The 19,400-nt window shown below is 64.6% G+C and overlaps 1 protein-coding gene across 1 annotated transcript in view; it reads right to left on the bottom strand.

Annotated features, from left to right (window-relative positions):
- Window positions 1-19,400, bottom strand: part of EHMT2 (euchromatic histone lysine methyltransferase 2) — a 66,443-nt gene that overhangs the window by 44,104 nt on the left and 2,939 nt on the right. The window contains exons 4-12 of the mRNA XM_090129280.1: window positions 17,834-17,968; window positions 14,987-15,130; window positions 14,783-14,888; window positions 14,057-14,161; window positions 11,946-12,085; window positions 9,842-9,985; window positions 6,040-6,266; window positions 4,443-4,628; window positions 74-156 (exon numbers count right to left, since the gene is read on the bottom strand). Coding sequence (XP_089985406.1) covers window positions 74-156; window positions 4,443-4,628; window positions 6,040-6,266; window positions 9,842-9,985; window positions 11,946-12,085; window positions 14,057-14,161; window positions 14,783-14,888; window positions 14,987-15,130; window positions 17,834-17,968 — 1,270 coding nt within the window. The remainder of the gene's footprint in view (window positions 1-73; window positions 157-4,442; window positions 4,629-6,039; window positions 6,267-9,841; window positions 9,986-11,945; window positions 12,086-14,056; window positions 14,162-14,782; window positions 14,889-14,986; window positions 15,131-17,833; window positions 17,969-19,400) is intronic.

The following is a 19,400-nucleotide window of genomic DNA, read 5'->3' on the forward strand; positions in this document are numbered from 1 at the left end:
GGTCAGGAGGTGCTGGGTGATGTAAGGGGGGGGGGTGGGGGTCTCCAAAAAATGCCCCCCCAGCGAAACGTACATAACATCAGCACGACTTTCTGCAGCTCGCCCTGCTTCACAGACAGGTACAGCTGGCGGGGGTGGAAGCGCAGCTTCTTGCGGCTGTGATGGGGGGGGGGGTCATACTGGGAGCACTGGGAGGGACTGGGAGGGACTGGGAGGGGGTGGGGGGCGATGGGGGGTTGGGGGGGGGCACTGGGAGGGGTTTGGGGAGGCAATGGGGGGGGTTTGGGGGGGGATGAGGGGGCTATAGGAGGGGACTGGGGGGGTGATGGGGGGACTGGGGCCATACTGGGAGCACTGGGAGGGACTGGGAGGGGATGGGGGGTGATGGGGGGTTGGGGGGGGCACTGGGAGGGGTTTGGGGAGGTGATGGGGGGGTTGGGGGGTGATGGGGGGGCACTGGGAGGGGATTGGGGGGGTGATGAGGGGGACTGGGGCCATACTGGGAGCACTGGGAGGGACTGGGAGAGACTGGGAGGGGATGGGGGGCGATGGGGGGTTGGGGGGGGGCACTGGGAGGGGTTTGGGGGGGTGATGGGGGGGGTCTTGGGGGTGATGGGGGGGCTATAGGAGGGGTTTGGGGGGGACTGGGGGGTGATGGGGGGAATGGGGTCATACTGGGAGCACTGGGAGGGACTGGGAGGGGATGGGGGGTGATGGGGGGTTGGGGGGGGGCACTGGGAGGGGTTTGGGGGGGGGATGGGGGGGCTATGGGAGGGGATTCGGGGGGTGATGGGGGGGACTGGGTGCATACTGGGAGCACTGGGAGGGACTGGGAGGGGATGGGGGGTGATGGGGGGTTGGGGGGGCACTGGGAGGGGTTTGGGGGGGTGATGGGGGATGATGGGGGGACTGGGTGCATACTGGGAGCACTGGGAGCACTGGGAGGGACTCGGAGGGGATGGGGGGTGATGGGGGGTTGGGGGGGGGCACTGGGAGGGGTTTGGGGGGGTGATGGGGGGGGTTGGGGGGTGATGGGGGGGCTACGGGAGGGGATTGGGGGGATGATGGGGGGACTGGGGTCATACTGGGAGCACTGGGAGGGACTGGGAGGGACTGGGAGGGGATGGAGGGTGATGGGGGGTCGGGGGGGGGCACTGGGAGGGGTTTGGGGGGGCACTGGGGGGGACTGGGGGGTGATGGGAGGGTTTGGGGGGGACAGGGGCCATACTGGGAGCACTGGGAGGGACTGGGAGGGGATGGGAGGGGATGGGGGGTGATGGGTGGTTGGGGGGGGGCACTGGGAGGGGTTTGGGGGGGCGATGGGCGGGGTTTGGGGGGTGATTGGGGGCTATGGGAGGGGATTGGGGGGGTACTGGGGGATGATGGGGGGACTGGGGCCATACTGGGAGCACTGGGAGGGACTGGGAGGGGATGGGGGGCGATGGGGGGTTGGGGGGGGGGCACTGGGAGGGGTTTGGGGGGGTGATGGGGGGCACTGGGGAGGGTTGAAGGGCAGCACTGGGGGGATGATGGGGGGACTGGGGGTATACTGGGAGCACTGGGAGGGACTGGGAGGGACTGGGAGGGGATGGGGGGCGATGGGGGGTTGGGGGGGGGCACTGGGAGGGGTTTGGGGGGGCACTGGGGGGGTTGGGGGGTGATGGGGGGGCTATGGGAGGGGATTGGGGGGGACTGGGGGGTGATGGGGGGGTTTAGGGGGGACTGGGGCCATACTGGGAGCACTGGGAGGGACTGGGAGGGGATGGGGGGCGATGGGGGGTTGGGGGGGGCACTGGGAGGGGTTTGGGGGGTGATGGGGGGGTTGGGGGGTGATGGGGGGGCACTGGGAGGGGATTGGGGGGGTGATGAGGGGGACTGGGGCCATACTGGGAGCACTGGGAGGGACTGGGAGAGACTGGGAGGGGATGGGGGGCGATGGGGGGTTGGGGGGGGGCACTGGGAGGGGTTTGGGGGGGTGATGGGGGGGGTCTTGGGGGTGATGGGGGGGCTATAGGAGGGGTTTGGGGGGGACTGGGGGGTGATGGGGGGAATGGGGTCATACTGGGAGCACTGGGAGGGACTGGGAGGGGATGGGGGGTGATGGGGGGTTGGGGGGGGGCACTGGGAGGGGTTTGGGGGGGGGATGGGGGGGCTATGGGAGGGGATTCGGGGGGTGATGGGGGGGACTGGGTGCATACTGGGAGCACTGGGAGGGACTGGGAGGGGATGGGGGGTGATGGGGGGTTGGGGGGGCACTGGGAGGGGTTTGGGGGGGTGATGGGGGATGATGGGGGGACTGGGTGCATACTGGGAGCACTGGGAGCACTGGGAGGGACTCGGAGGGGATGGGGGGTGATGGGGGGTTGGGGGGGGGCACTGGGAGGGGTTTGGGGGGGTGATGGGGGGGGTTGGGGGGTGATGGGGGGGCTACGGGAGGGGATTGGGGGGATGATGGGGGGACTGGGGTCATACTGGGAGCACTGGGAGGGACTGGGAGGGACTGGGAGGGGATGGAGGGTGATGGGGGGTCGGGGGGGGGCACTGGGAGGGGTTTGGGGGGGCACTGGGGGGGACTGGGGGGTGATGGGAGGGTTTGGGGGGGACAGGGGCCATACTGGGAGCACTGGGAGGGACTGGGAGGGGATGGGAGGGGATGGGGGGTGATGGGTGGTTGGGGGGGGGCACTGGGAGGGGTTTGGGGGGGCGATGGGCGGGGTTTGGGGGGTGATTGGGGGCTATGGGAGGGGATTGGGGGGGTACTGGGGGATGATGGGGGGACTGGGGCCATACTGGGAGCACTGGGAGGGACTGGGAGGGGATGGGGGGCGATGGGGGGTTGGGGGGGGGGCACTGGGAGGGGTTTGGGGGGGTGATGGGGGGCACTGGGGAGGGTTGAAGGGCAGCACTGGGGGGATGATGGGGGGACTGGGGGTATACTGGGAGCACTGGGAGGGACTGGGAGGGACTGGGAGGGGATGGGGGGCGATGGGGGGTTGGGGGGGGGCACTGGGAGGGGTTTGGGGGGGCACTGGGGGGGTTGGGGGGTGATGGGGGGGCTATGGGAGGGGATTGGGGGGGACTGGGGGGTGATGGGGGGGTTTAGGGGGGACTGGGGCCATACTGGGAGCACTGGGAGGGACTGGGAGGGGATGGGGGGCGATGGGGGGTTGGGGGGGGCACTGGGAGGGGTTTGGGGGGTGATGGGGGGACTGGGGCCATACTGGGAGCACTGGGAGGGACTGGGAGGGACTGGGAGGGGATGGGGGGCGATGGGGGGTTGAGGGGGGCACTGGGAGGGGTTTGGGGGGGCACTGGGGCCATACTGGGAGCACTGGGAGGGATTGGGGGGCGATGGGGGGTTGGGGAGGCATTGGGGTCATACTGGGAGCATACTGGGAGTACTGGGAGGGACTGGGGGGTTGGGGGACTGGGAGGGGTTGGGGGGGGGGAATGGGATGGAAATGGGAGAACTGGGGGGTACTGGGAGGGGGAACTGGGGGCACTGGGGTGGGGTTGGGGGTGTACTGGGAGCACTGGGATCTCCCCAGTTCCATTCATCCCCCCCCCCCCCATTGGGGGTCTTTTAGGGGGGTTCCCGACGGCCCCATTCATTCCCTATTGGGGGTCCTTTAGGGGGTTCCCGACGGCCCCATTCATTTTCATTCATTTCCCACTGGGGGTCCTTTAGGGGATTCCCGACGGCCCCATTCATTCCCTATTGGGGGTCCTTTAAAGGATTCCGGGGGGGTCACATTCACTTTCATTCATTCCCCCCTTGGGGGTCCTTTAGGGGGATTCCCGACGGCCCCATTCATTCCCTATTGGGGGTCCTTTAGGGGATTCCCGACGGCCCCATTCATTCCCTATTGGGGGTCCTTTAGGGGATTCCCGACGGCCCCATTCATTCCCTATTGGGGGTCCTTTAAGGAATTCCGGGGGGGCCACATTCACTTTCATTCATTCCCCCCCGTGGGGGTCTTTTAGGGGGATTCCCGACGGCCCCATTCATTCCCCATTGCGGGTCCTTTAGGGGGTTCCCGACGGCCCCATTCATTCCCTATCGGGGGTCCTTTAGGGGATTCCCGACGGCCCCATTCATTCCCTATCGGGGGTCCTTTAGGGGATTCCCGACGGCCCCATTCATTCCCTATTGGGGGTCCTTTAGGGGATTCCCGACGGCCCCATTCACTTTCATTCATTCATTCATTCATTCATTCATTCATTCATTCATTCATTCATTCATTCATTCATTCATTCCCCCCTTGGGGCCCCTATAGGGGGGTTCCCGACGGCCCCATTCATTCCCTATTGGGGGTCCTTTAGGGGGATTCCCGAATGCGAACGTCTCCATATGGGACCCCTTTTAGACTTCTTTTTTTCGGGATGGGGGGGGGGGGGGGGGACCATTTTTTGGGGTGAATTCCGGTTATTTTGGGGCTCACCGCTCCGATTCTTGTACCACCAATGCCTTTTCCAAAAGGTCCCGAGCGGGGCCTGGGGCCAAACCCCGTGCAGACAAAGCCCCCCCCGAAGGAAGAACCAACGTGGGACCCCCAGAACTGTCGATGGCTTCAGCCCGGGGGTCCAAGGGGGGGGGGCGACCCTCACCCTGACCCCGCATGCGGGCGCTGTAATGAACCGGGGGGGGGAGAAGGGGTCAGGATTGGGGTGGGGGGGGGGGAAACACATAGGGGAGCCGTCCCCCCCCCCCCCACAGAATTAAACACAAACCTGAGGGGCCATAGGGGATCCCCCCCCCAATCCCCCCAACTAAACTCACTTTGGAACCCCCCCAGACCCATTTAGGACCCCCCCCCCTGCAAATCCTCTTGGGACCCCCCAGCCCCCTGATCTATTTGGGACCCCCCCCCCCAGACCCATTTGAGACCCTCCCCATGCCCAAACCCCCTTAAGACCCCCCCCAGACCCACTTAAGCCCCCCCAAGACCCACTCAGACCCCCTCAGATCCCCCTTAATCCCCCCCAGACCCACTCAGACCCCCCCTAAACCAACTCAGACGCCGCCCAGACCCCCCTTAATCCCCCCCAAACCCACTCAGACCCCCCCCAGACCCACTTAAGCACCCCTAAACCAACTCAATCCCCCCCAGACCCACTTAAGCCCCCCCAAGACCCACTCAGACCCCCCCAGATCCCCCTTGACCCCCCCCAGACCCACTTAGGACCCCCCCCAGGCCCATTTAGGACCCCCACCCCACCCCACTCCCCCCCCCTGCAAATCCTCTTGGGACCCCCCAGCCCCCTGATCTATTTGGGACCCCCCCCCCCCCAGACCCATTTGAGACCCTCCCCACGCCCAAACCCCATTAAGACCCCCCCCCCCAGACCCATTTAGGACCCCCCCCAGACCCTCTTGGGACCCCCCCAGACCCATTTGAAACTCCTCCCCCATTAAGACCCCCCCCAGACCCATTTATGACCCCCTCAAACCCATTAAGGACCCCCCCAGATCTCTTTGGGACCCTCCCAGACCCATTTGAGACCCTCCCCACCCCAAATCCCCTTTAAGACCCCCCCAAGACCCACTTAAACCCCCCTAAACCAACTCAGTCCCCCCCCCAGACCCACTCAGGCCCCCCCAGACCCCCTTAATCCCCCCCCAAAACCACTCAGACCCCCCCCAGATCCCCCTTGACCCCCCTCTAAACCCCCTTAATCCCCCCCAAATCCACTCAGGCCCCCCAGATCCCCCATAGACCTCCTTAATCCCCCCAAAACCCACTCAGACCCCCCTTCAGACCCACTTAACCACCCCAAAACCCCCTTAATCCCCCCCAAACCCACTCAGACCCCCCCAAGACCCCCTTAATCCCCCCCAAACCCACTCAGACCACCTCAGATCCCCCTTGACCCCCCCTAAACCCCTTTAATCCCCCCCAAACCCACTCAGACCCCCCCAAGACCCCCTTTAATCCCCCCCAAACCCACTCAGACCCCCCCTCAGACCCACATAACCACCCCCAAACCCCCCTCAAAACCCCTCACAAGCCCCCTCCCCACCATCCCCAAACCCCACACCTCGGGGTGGGCGCATCAGCCCTGCTTGCTGGGGTCCTACGTCGTGGTTCTGGGGGGGCAGCTGCTGGTCCGGGGGGGCCATCAGTACGGGGGAGGGTCACCTCCTGAGCTTCGGATGCATCCTCCCCACAGTGGGGGCAAAAAATCATCCCGTTCAACTGAGAAACGCAGCCACGGTGGAAACGGTGCCCGATGCGAACGTCGGGGTGACACTCCAGAAAGGTGCCCTATAGGGGGGGGGGGGGGAGGGGGTTGGGGGGAAAAATGGGTCGTAGGGGGGTCCTGAGTGGGGCTGGAGGACCCTAGGGGGGTCCTGGAGGGCTTTGGGGGGAGAATGGGGGGTCCTGAGTGGGGCTGGGGGATCCTACGGGGATCCTGGGGGTGTTTGGGGGGAGTATGGGGGGACTTGAGTGCGTCTGGGGGGGTCTGGATTGGGTCTGGGGGCAGAATGTGGGGTCCTGAGTGGGGCTGGGGGATCCTACGGGGGTCCTGGAGGGGTTTGGGGGGGAGAATGGGGGGTCCTGAGTGGGACTGGCGGGAGAATGGGGGGTCCTAAGGGATCTGGGGGGGGCCTGGATTGGGACTGGGAGGAGAATGGGGGTCCTGAGGGGGTCTGAGGGGGTCTGGGGGGGGCTGGATTGGGTCTGGGGGGAGAATGGGGGGTCCTGAGCGGGGCTGGGGGATCCTACGGGGGTCCTGGAGGGGTTTGGGGGGAGTATGGGGGGACTTGAGTGGGGCTGGGGGGCCGTGGGGGGGTCCTTGAGGGGTTTGGGGGGAGAATGGGGGGTCCTGAGTGGGGCTGGGGGGCCCTGGGGGGTCCTGGATGGGTTTGGGAGGAGTATGAGGGGACTTGAGTGGGGCTGGGGGGGTCTGGATTGGGTCTGGGGGGAGAATGGGGGGGGCCTGGATTGGGTCTGGGGGGAGAATGGGGGGTCCTGAGGGGGTCTGAGGGGGTCTGGGGGAGGCCTGGAGGGGTTTGGGGGGAGAATGGGGGGTCCTGAGTGGGGCTGGGGGATCCTACGGGGGTCCTGGAGGGGTTTGGGGGGGAGAATGGGGGGTCCTGAGTGGGGCTGGGGGGGTCCTGAGTGGGTTTGGGGGAGGCCTGGAGGAGTTTGGGGGAGAATGGGGGGTCTTGAAGGGATCTGAGGGGGTCCTGAGTGGGTCTGGGGGAGGCTGGATTGGGTCTGGGGGGAGAATGGGTGGTCCTGAGGGGTCCTGAGTGGGTCTGGGGGAGGCCTGGAGGGGTTTGGGGGGAGAATGGGGGGTCCTGAGTGGGGCTGGGGGGGGGGAGGGGGAAAAAGGGGTCATGGGGGGGTCCTGAGTGGAGCTGGGTGACCCTAGGGGGGTCCTGGAGGGGTTTGGGGGGAGTATGAGGGGACTTGAGTGGGGCTGGGGGGAGAATGGGGGGTCTTAGAGGATCTGGGGGGGGGGGCTGGATTGGGTCTGGGGGCAGAATGGGGGGTCCTGAGGGGGTATGAGGGGGTCCTGAGTGGGTCTGGGGGGGTCTGAGTGGGTCTGGGGGGGGTCCTGAGTGTGGCTGGGGGACCCTAGGGGGGTCCTGGGGGGGTTTGGGGGGAGTATGAGGGGACTTGAGTGGGTCTGGGGGGGTCTGGATTGGGTCTGGGGGGAGAATGGGGGGTCCTGAGTGGGACTGGGGGGCCCTAGGGGGGTCCTGGAGGGGTTTGGGGGGAGAATGGGGGGTCCTGAGTGGGGCTGGGGGATCCTAGGGGGATCCTGGAGGGGTTGGGGGGGAGAATGGGGGGTCCTGAGTGGGGCTGGGGGGGCCTGATTGGGTCTGGGGGCAGAATGGGGGGTCCTGAGGGGGTATGAGGGGGTCCTGAGTGGGTCTGGGGGGCTCTGAGTGGGTCTGGGGGGGTCCTGAGTGTGGCTGGGGGATCCTAGGCGGGTCCTGGAGGGGTTGGGGGGGTCCTGAGTGGGGCTGAAGGGGGGGAGGGGGAAAAAGGGGTCGTGGGGGGGTCCTGAGTGGGGCTAGGGGACCCTAGGGGGGTCCTGGAGGGGTTTGGGGGGAGAATGGGGGGTCCTGAGTGGGGCTTGGGGGAGAATGGGGGGTCCTAAGGGATCTGGGGGGGGCCTGGATTGGGTCTGGGGGCAGAATGGGGGGTCCTGAGGGGGTCTAATGGGGTTCTGAGTGGGTTTGGGGGAGGCCTGGAGGGATTTGGGGGGAGAATGGGGGGTCCTGAGTGGGTCTGGGGGGGTCTGGATTGAGTCTGGGGGGAGAATGGGGGGTCTTGAGGGGGTCTGGCGGTGTCCTGAGTGGGACTGGGGGGGCAATGGGGGGGCAAATCCCATCCAAGACCCCCCCAGATCCCCCCACGACCCCCCCAAGACCCCAAACCCATCCCCCAACCCCCCCCCACGACCCCCAGCCCCCAATTATCCCCTCCATCCTCCACAAAGACCCCCCCTATCCCCCATTTCCCCCCCCCAGACCCCAATTTTTGCCCCCCAAACCCCTCATTCTCCCCCCAAGACCCCCCCAGGACCCCCCCAAACCCCTCAATCTCCCCCCACGACCCCCCCAGGACCCCCCAAAACCTCCCCACGACCCCAATTATCCCCTCCATCCTCCACAAAGACCCCCCCTACCCCCCATTTTCCCCCCCCAGACCCCAATTTTTCCCCCCTAAACCCCTCATTCTCCCCCCACGACCCCCCCACGACCTCCCCAAACCCCTCATTCTCCCCCCACGACCCCCCCAGGACCCCCCCAAACCCCTCAATCTCCCCCCACAACCCCCCCAAGACCCCCCCAGGACCCCCCCCAAACTCACATCCATACAGAAATGCCCACATCCTGGACAACCCCCACCCCAAGACCCCCCTATCCCCCATTTCCTTCCCCCAAACCCCAATTTTTCCCCCCTAAACCCCTCAATCTCCCCCCAAGACCCCCCCACGACCCCCCCAAACCCCTCAATCTCCCCCCACGACCCCCCCACGAACCCCCCAAACCCCCCCACGACCCCAATTATCCCCTCCATCCTCCACAAAGACCCCCCCTATCCCCCATTTCCCCCCCCCATACCCCAATTTTCCCCCCCTAAGCCCCTCAATCTCCCCCCAAGACCCCCCCAGGACCCCCCCAGGACCCCCCAAGACCCCCCCAGGACCCCCCCCAAACTCACATCCATACAGAAGTGCCCACATCCTGGACAACCCCAACCCCAAGACCCCCCTACCCCCCATTTCCCCCCCCAGACCCCAATTTTTCCCCCCCAAACCCCTCAATCTCCCCCCACGACCCCCCCACGACCCCCCCAAACCCCTCAATCTCCCCCTACGACCCCCCCAGGACCACCCCCAAACTCACATCCATACAGAAGTGCCCACATCCTGGACAACCCCAACCCCAAGACCCCCCTACCCCCCATTTCCCCCCCCAGACCCCAATTTTTCCCCCCTAAACCCCTCATTCTCCCCCCAAGACCCCCCCACCACCCCCCAAGACCCCAATTATCCCCTCCATCCTCCACAAAGACCCCCCCTATCCCCCATTTCCCCCCCCCAGACCCCAATTTTTCCCCCCTAAACCCCTCATTCTCCCCCCAAGACCCCCCCACGACCCCACCACCACCCCCCAAGACCCCCCCAAGACCCCAAACCCATCCCCCAACCCCCCCCCACGACCCCCAACCCCCAATTATCCCCTCCATCCTCCACAAAGACCCCCCCTACCCCCCATTTCCTTCCCCCAAACCCCAATTTTTCCCCCCCAAACCCCTCAATCTCCCCCCAGGACCCCCCCAAGACCCCCCCCCCGTGCCCCCCCCCCCGGACTCACAGCCGTACAGAAGTGCCCACAGCCAGGACAGCAGTGATGTTTGACCATCCTGGCCCTGTGATTCTCACACAGGACCATCAGAGGCACTCGACTCGATGGCCTCATGGTCTCCCGTTTCAAAATGCTGCTGCCACAACCGCTCAGCTTGGGGGGGGGGCAAGGGGGGGGGGACACGTAAAATTAATTTAGAGGGGGTGGGGGTGTCCCTTATGGGGGTGTGGAGTCTGAATGAATAGGGTTGGAGGTAATGGGGGGGGTCTAAATGATGGGGGGGGGGGGATAATGGAGAAGGAGGGGGAAATGGGGGGGGTGGTAAATGGATTTGGGGGGGTGGGGGTCCCTTATGGGGGGGGAGAGCCTGAAATAGTTGGGGGTGGGGGCAATGGGGGGGGGCAAAATGTATTTAAGGGGGGGTGGGGGATCCTTATGGGGGGGGAGAGCCCAAATTAATGAGGGGTGGGGGAAATGGGGGGGGTAAAATGCACTTAAGGGGGGGTGGGGGTCCCAACCAGTAGCCCCGCCCCCTAGCCCAGGCCCCGCCCACCCGCCAATCAAAGCTCACAGTGGCGAATCAGAGGCTTCGCCCCCTATCCCAGGCCCCGCCCACCTTCCCATCCACGCTCTCAGTGGCCAATCAGAGCTTCCGCCTCCCTCCATCGTGGCAGTCCCGCCCCCTATCCTAGGCCCCGCCCACCTGCCAATCAACTCTCACAGTGGCCAATCAGAGACTCCGCCCCCTACCCCAAGCCCCGCCCACCTGCCCATCCACGCTCTCGGTGGCCAATCACAGTCCCCGCCCCCTACCCCACGCCCCGCCCGCATGCCAATCAAAGCTCACAGTGGCCAATCAGAGGCTCCGCCCCCTACCCCAAGCCCCGCCCACCTGCCCATCCACGCTCTCAGTGGCCAATCAGAGCTTCCGCCTCCCTCCATCTTGGCAGTCTCGCCCCCTATGCTAGGCCCTGCCCATCTGCCAATCAAAGCTCACAGTGGCCAATCACAGTCCCCGCCCCCTACCCCACGCCCCGCCCGCCTGCCCATCAAAGCGCACAGTGGCCAATCAGAAGCACTGCTCCATATCCCAGGCCCCGCCCGCCTGCCCATCAAAGCTCTCAGTGGCCAATCAGAGGCTGCGCCCCCTATCCCAGGCCCCGCCCACCTGCCCATCCACGCTCTCAGTGGCCAATCAGAAGCACTGCTCCATATCCCAGGCCCCGCCCACCTGCCCATCAAAGCTCACAGTGGCCAATCAGAGGCTGCACCCAGTACCCCAGCCCCGCCCACCTGCCCATCAATGCTCACAGCGGCCAGAGGCTCCGCCCCCTACCCCAGGCCCCGCCCACCTGCCCACCCACACTCTCAGTGGCCAATCAGAGCTTCCGCCTCCCTCCATCTTGGCAGTCTCGCCCCCTATCCTAGGCCCCGCCCACCTGCCAATCAAAGCTCACAGTGGCCAATCACAGTCCCCGCCCCCTACCCCACGCCCCGCCCACCTGCCCATCAAAGCGCACAGTGGCCAATCAGAAGCACTGCTCCGTATCCCAGGCCCCGCCCGCCTGCCCATCAAAGCTCTCAGTGGCCAATCAGAGGCGGTGCCACCTATCCCAGACCCCGCCCACCTGCCCATCAATGCTGACAGTGGCCAATCAGAGGCTCCGCCCCCTACCCAAGGCCCCGCCCAACTGCCAGTCCACGCTCCTGCTAGCCAATCAGAGCATCCACCCCCACCTTGGCAGTCCCGCCCCCTATCCTAGGCCCCGCCCACCTGCCAATCAACTCTCACAGTGGCCAATCAGAGGCTCCGCCCCCTACCCCAAGCCCCGCCCGCCTGCCCATCAATGCTCTCAGTGGCCAATCACAGTCTCCGCCCCCTACCCCACGTCCCGCCCACTTGCCAATCAAAGCTCACAGTGGCCAATCAGAGTCTCTGCCCCCTATCCCAGGCCCCGCCCACCTTCCCGTCCACGCTCTCAGTGGCCAATCAGAGCTTCCGCCTCCCTCCATCTTGGCAGTCTCGCCCCCTATCCCAGACCCCGCCCACCTGCCCATCAATGCTGACAGTGGCCAATCAGAGGCTCCGCCCCCTACCCCAAGCCCCGCCCACCTGCCCATCCACGCTCTCGGTGGCCATGCAGAGGCTCCGCCCCCCCTGGCTCAGCCGTTCGATTTTGGGGGCCTCCATCCGACAGGAGCACAGCGGCAGCTCCTCCAGACGCTCCGCCTCCAACGCACCCAAACGAGGGCCTGTGGGGGGGGGGAGGGAGAAGGGGGCGTGGCCTCAGACGAGGGGCGTGGCTTTTGGGGGGTGAGGGGCGTGGCCTCGGGAGAGGGGGCGTGGTCAAAAGGGAGGGGCATCAGAAGGGAGCTGGGGCTTAAGTGGGGGTGGAGACATGAGGGGGCGTGGCCAAGTGCAGGGGGGTGTGGCCTGTGGTGGGCGTGGTCAGGGAGGTGGGGCATGGTTAGTATAATGAAGTGGGCGTGGCCAAATATGGGGCTTTACAGGGGTGGAAAGCAATGGGGGCGTGGCTTTAGAGGAGAGGGCGTGGCCATCACCCGAATCAGCCAATGGGTGCCGGAGGTGGGTCAGGGGGCGTGGCCAAGGATATTCCCACCCCCAAGAGCAGATGGACCAATGGGTGAGGGTGTTTGTGGAGTTGTGGGCGGGGCTAAAATTGGGGGGGGAGGGCGGCTAACACAGGGGGCGTGGCCTGTACCAGAATCAGCCAATGGGTGATGGAGGTGAGCTGGGGGGCGTGGTCAAGGACAGCCCGCCCCCAAGAGCAGACGGACCAATGGGTGTGGGTGTTGAGGTGCTGTGGGCGGGGCTAACGTGGGAGACGTGTTTAAAGGAAGGGGCGTGGCCTGTACCAGTATCAGCCAATGGGTGAGCGAGGTAGGGCTGGGGGGCGTGGCTAAGGACATCCCGCCCCCAAGAGCAGACAGACCAATGGGTGCGGGTGCTGTGGGCGGGGCTAAAATGGGAGCGTGACTGAAGCGTGGGGGGCGTGGCCAACACCATAATCAGCCAATGGGTCAGCAAGATGGTCTGGGGGGCGTGGCTAAGGACATCCCGCCTCCAAGAGCAGAGGACCAATGGGTGTGGGTGTTTCTGGGGCTGTGGGCGGGGCGAAAGTTGGGGCTGTGGCCAACACCAGAATCAGCCAATGGGTGAGTGAGGTGAACTGGGAGGCGTGGTCAAGGACATCCCGCCCCCAAGAGCAGACGGACCAATGGGTGCGGGTGCTGTGGGCGGGGCTAAAATGGGAGCGTGACTGAAGCGTGGGGGGCGTGGCCAACACCATAATCAGCCAATGGGTCAGCAAGATGGTCTGGGGGGCGTGGCTAAGGACATCCCGCCTCCAAGAGCAGAGGACCAATGGGTGTGGGTGTTTCTGGGGCTGTGGGCGGGGCGAAAGTTGGGGCTGTGGCCAACACCAGAATCAGCCAATGGGTGAGTGAGGTGAACTGGGAGGCGTGGTCAAGGACATCCCACCCCCAAGAGCAGACGGACCAATGGGTGCGGGTGCTGTGGGCGGGGCTAAAATGGGGGCGTGACTGAAGCGTTGGGGGCGTGGCCAACACCAGAATCAGCCAATGGGTGAGCGTGGGGGTCTGGGGGGCGTGGCTAAGGACATCCCGCCCCCAAGAGCAGACGGACCAATGGGTGCGGGTGCTGTGGGCGGGGCTAAAATGGGGGCGTGACTGAAGCGTTGGGGGCGTGGCCAACACCAGAATCAGCCAATGGGTGAGCGTGGGGGTCTGGGGGGCGTGGCTAAGGACATCCCGCCCCCAAGAGCAGACGGACCAATGGGTGCGGGTGCTGTGGGCGGGGCTAAAATGGGGGCGTGACTGAAGCGTGGGGGGCGTGGCCAACACCAGAATCAGCCAATGGGTGATGGAGGTGAGCTGGGGGGGCGTGGTCAAGGACATCCCGCCCCCAAGAGCAGACGGACCAATGGGTGTGGTTGTTGTGGAGCTGTGGGCGGGGCTAAGCTGGGGGGCGGGGCTAAAGCATGGGGTGTGGCCGATATCCGAATCAGCCAATGGGTGAGCGAGGTGGGGCTGGGGGGCATGGCTAAGGACATCCCGCCGCCGAAAGAAAACAGACCAATGGCCGTGGAAGAGGTGGGGTTTGTGGGCGTGGCTAAAGCAGGAAGTGGGTGGGGCTAAAGCAGGAAGTGGGTGGGGCTAAAGCAGGAAGTGGGCGTGGCTTACCGGGGGGCTGTGGGGCCAAAGCTCCGTCCCCTGGCAGCTGCAGGCAACCCAGAGGCACCTCTGTGTATTCGGGGGGGGCGGCCCTGGGGGGGGCTCCAGGCACACCTATTATGGGGGGGGGGGGCACATATAAATGAGGGGGTCATCCCCCCCCCCCAAAAAAAAAACTGACCCCAATTTGTCTCTTTCAAGGGGTCCCTGCCCCCCATTTATCCGTTCCAAGACACCCCCCCCCCCCCAAAATCAAGAGGTTCTCTTACCCCAATTAATCCCTCCCCCCAAAATCTGTTGTGCCCCCCCCCCCCCATTTATCGGTTTTAAATCACAACCCCCCCCCCAAACACATCAGATTCCAATCTTCCCCCCTCCCCGACAGAAAAGCTCCCCCCCCCCTCCCCAATTAATCACCCCCAAGACCCCCCCTCCAATTCACCCCCTCCAGACCCCCCTCCCCAATTTACCACCCCCAACCCCCCCCAATTTACCCGCCCCCAAGCCCCCCCTCCCCAATTTATCACCCCCAAGACCCCCCCTCCAATTCACCCCCTCCAGACCCCCCTCCCCAATTTACCCCCCCAGACTCCCCCCATTTTACCTCCCCCAAGCCCCCCACCCCCAATTTATCACCCCCAAGACCCCCCAACCTTTCACCTCCCAACCTCCCCCCCCCCCCTTTTGTCTAATTACCCCCCGCCCCCAATTAATTAATTCCCCCCCCCCCCCCACCTCTCTCCTTTCCCCTGGTCTCCTTCCTCCTCCTCTTCCTCCCAGACTTCAGCCATGGACTTTCCTTCCATCGTCGCCTCGCTTTACGCCTGGCACTCGATGCACTCTGGGGGGGGGGGGGGGGGGGGCACAAAAAAATGACCCCCCCTCCCCAAAAAACCCCCCCTTCCCCCCCCCTTAAACCCCCCCCCTCCTTCCTCTCACCCTATCCGAAGCGTTGCCCGATTCCTCGTCCTCTTCCTCCTCTTCTTCCTCCTCTTCTTCCTCTTCTTCTTCCTCCTCTTCTTCCTCCTCCTCTTCCTCTTCCTCCTCTTCGCTCAGCGCCTCCGCCCCCACCTCACCCTCCGACTGCGGACCCCCCCCAAAATTAACACGGAGGGGGCAATAACCCCACATCCCCCCCCCCAAATTAACATGGGGGTCAATAACCCCACATCCCCCCCCCCCTCCCCCTTTCAGGACCCCCAAATCCCCCCCAAACCCCCACAGACCCCCCCCAAAAGCCCCCCCTCAACCCCCCCAAACCCCAGGACCCCCAAATCCCCCCCCAAACCCCCATGGACCCCCCCCAAAGCCCCCCCCCCCACCTCCCCAAACTCCCCTCCCCTCCCCGGACCCCCAAATCCCCCTCCCCCTTTCCTCCATAACCCCCAATGCCCCCCATAACCCCCCTCCTCCCCCCCGGACCCCCAAATCCCCCTCCCCCTCTTCTCCAGGACCCCCAAATCCCCCCCAAAGCCCCCCTACACCCCCCCAACCCCCCCCTCCTCCCCCCCAGGACCCCCAAATCCCCCCCAAACCCCCACAGACCCCCCCCAAAAGGCCCCCCCAAACCCCCTCCGTCCCCAAATCCCCCGCCAAATCCCCCCTAAACCCCCACAGACCCCCCCCAAAGGCCCCCCCCACCTCCCCAAACTCCCCTCCCCCCCCAGACCCCCAAATCCCCCCCACCAGCCCCCCCAAATCCCCCTCCCCCTCTTCTCCAGGACCCCCAAATCCCCCCCACAGCCCCCCAACACCCCCCCAATCCCCCCCTCCTCCCCCCCAGGACCCCCAAATCCCCCCCAAACCTCCCCTCCTCCCCCCCCAGGACCCCCAAATCCCCCCCAGGACCCCCAAATCTCCCTCAAACCCCCACCGACCCCCCCCAAAAAACCCCCAAACCTCCCCTCCTCCCCCCCCAGGACCCCCAAATCCCCCCCAAAGCCCCCCCAAACCTCCCCTCCTCCCCCCCGAGGACCCCCAAATCCCCCCCAAACCCCCACCGACCCCCCCCCCCCAAAAGGCCCCTCCCAGCCCCTTCCTCCCCCCCAGGACCCCCAAATCCCCCCCAAACCCCCATGGACCCCCACCAAATTCCCCTCCCCCCCCGGACCCCCAAACCCCCCCCAAACCTCCTCTCCTCCCCCCCCAGGACCCCCAAATCCTCCCCAGGACCCCCAAATCCCCCCCCAAACCCCCAGCTACCCCCCGCCAAAGGCCCCCCCAAACCTCCCTTCTCCCCCCCCCAGGACCCCCAAATCCCCCCCAAAGCCCCCCAAAACCCCCCAACCCCCCCTCCTCCCCCCCAGGACCCCCAAATCCCCCCCAAACCCCCACCAACCCCCCCCCCAAAAGGCCCCCCCCAGCCCCTTCCTCCCCCCCAGGACCCCCCAATCCCCCCCATACCTCCCCTCCTCCCCCCCCAGGACCCCCAAATCTCCCCCTAACCCCCACCGACCCCCCCCAAGAAAACCCCAAACCTCCTCCCTCCCCCCCAGGACCCCCAAATCCCCCCCCAAAGCCCCCCCAAACCTCCCCTCCTCCCCCCTCCAGGACCCCCAAATCCCCCCCAAACCCCCACCGACCCCCCCCCCCAAAAGGCCCCTCCCAGCCCCTTCCTCCCCCCAGGACCCCTAAATCCCCCCCCTCCTCCCCCCCAAGACCCCCAAATCCCCCCCAAACCTCCCCTCCTCCCCCCCCAGGACCCCCAAATCCCCCCCAGGACCCCCAAATCTCCCTCAAACCCCCACCGACCCTCCGCAAAGGCCCCCCCAAACCTCCCTTCTCCCCCCCTCAGGACCCCCAAATCCCCCCCAAAGCCCCCCAAAACCCCCCCTACCCCTCCCTCCTCCCCCCCAGGACCCCCAAATCTCCCTCAAACCCCCACCGACCCCCCCCCCAGGCCCCCCCAGCCCCTTCCTCCTCCCCAGGACCCCCAAATCCCCCCCCTCCTCCCCCCCAAGACCCCCAAATCCCCCCCAAACCTCCCCTCCTCCCCCCCCCAGGACCCCCAAATCCCCCCCAGGACCCCCAAATCTCCCTCAAACCCCCACCGACCCCCCCACAGGCCCCCCCAAACCTCCCTCCTCCCCCCCCAGGACCCCCAAATCCCCCCCAAAGCCCCCCAAAACCCCCCCAACCCCCCCCTCCTCCCCCCCAGGACCCCCAAATCCCCCCCAAACCCCCACAGACCCCCCCCAAAAGGCCCCTCCAAACCCCCTCCGTCCCCAAATCCCCCGCCAAATCCCCCCTAAACCCCCACAGACCCCCCCCAAAGGCCCCCCCCACCTCCCCAAACTCCCCTCCCCCCCCAGACCCCCAAATCCCCCCCAGCAGCCCCCCCAAATCCCCCTCCCCCTCTCCTCCAGGACCCCCAAATCCCCCCCAAAGCCCCCAGAAACCCCCCCAAACCCCCCCTCCTCCCCCCCAGGACCCCCAAATCTCCCTCAAACCCCCCACCGACCCCCCCCCCAAAAACCCCCAAACCTCCTCCCTCCCCCCCGAGGACCCCAAATCCCCCCCAAAGCCCCCCCAAACCTCCCCTCCTCCCCCCCAGGACCCCCAAATCTCCCCCAAACCCCCACCGACCCCCCCCAAAAAAACCCCAAACCTCCTCCCTCCCCCCCAGGACCCCCAAATCCCCCCCAAAGCCCCCCAAAACCCCCCCAACCCCCCCCTCCTCCCCCCCAAGACCCCCAAATCCTCCCCAAACCTCCCCTCCTCCCCCCCCAGGACCCCCAAATCCCCCTCAAACCCCCACCGACCCCCCCCCAAAGGACCCCCCCCCACCTTGCTATCCGAATCGCCGTGCCCATCCACGCTGAATCCATCGTAGAAGAGGGAAAATCCCCCCCCCCCTTCGCTGTCCCACTCATCTCTAACCCCCCCCCGGGGGGGTCCAGCCATTTCTTCTGTCACTGTGATCTGAAATGGGGGGGGGACACAATAATTATTTATGGGGGGGGGTCATAATGGCATGGGGGGGGGCATGTGGGGGTTAATAGATTGATGGGATCAAATTTGGGGGGGGGCAAAGAGCCACAATTATGCATATAGGATTATGGGGGAGGGGGGTGAGGGTATGGGGGGTAATGAATATTCATGAGGGGCAATGAATATTAATGAAGAGGTGGCAATGTCGTTTGGGGGGGGGCACGTGGGGTTAATTGATGGGATCAAATTGGGGGGGGGCAAAAAGCCATAATAATGAATATAGGATTATGGGGGGGGGGGGGAGGGTATGGGGGGTAATGAATATTCATGAGGGGCAATAAATATTCATGAAGAGGTCGCAATGTTGGGGGGGGGCACGTGGGGTTAATAGATTGATGGGATCAAATTTGGGGGGGGGGCAAAGAGCTACAATAATGAATATAGGATTATGGGGGGGAAGGGGGAGGGTATGGGGGTAATGAATATTCATGAGGGGCAATAAATATTCATGAAGAGGTCGCATTGTCTTTGGGGGGGGGACATGGGGTTAATTGATTGATGGGATCAAATTTGGGGGGGGGGCAAAGAGCCACAATAATGAATATAGGATTATGGGGGAGGGGGATGAGGGTATGGGGGGTAATGAATATTCATGAGGGGCAATAAATATTCATGAGTTATATCATGGGGGGCAAAGAGGCACAATGATGAATATAGGATTATTTGGGGGGGGTCTTGGGGAGGATAAATATTTGTGGGGGGGTCATAATGTCATGGGGGGGAAGAAGGTGAAGATTATGGGGGAGTCTTTGGGAGGAGGAATAAATATTCATGAGGGGATGATGAATATTCATGAGTCATGATATCATGGGGGGCAAAGAGGCACAATGATGAATATAGGATTATTTGGGGGGGGGCTTTGGGGGAATAAATATTTGTGGGGGGGTCATAATGTCATGGGGGGGGTGGAGGTGAAGATTATGGGGGGGGTCTTTGGGAGGAGGAATAAATATTCATGAGGGGGTAATGAATATTCATGAGTCATGATATCATGGGGGGGGCAAAGAGCCATAATAATGAATATAGGATTATTTGGGGGGGGCTTGGGGGGAATAAATATTTGGGGGGGTCATAATGTCATGGGGGGTGTGGAGGTGAAGATTATGGGGGGGTCTTTGGGAGGGGGAATAAATATTCATGAGGAGGTAATGAATATTCATGAGTCATGATATCATGGGGGGCAAAGAAGCACAATGATGAATATAGGATCATTTGGGGGGGGTCTTGGGGGGCATAAATATTCGTGGGGGGGTCATAATGTCATGGGGGGGGTGGAGGTGAAGATTATGGGGGGGGTCTTTGGAAAGGAGAATAAATATTCATGTGGAGGTAATGAATATTCATGAGTCATGATATCACGGGG

Source organism: Phasianus colchicus, chromosome 35, assembly GCF_987193195.1.
Source record: "Phasianus colchicus chromosome 35, bPhaCol1.hap1.1, whole genome shotgun sequence".
Taxonomy (NCBI): Eukaryota; Metazoa; Chordata; class Aves; order Galliformes; family Phasianidae; genus Phasianus; species Phasianus colchicus.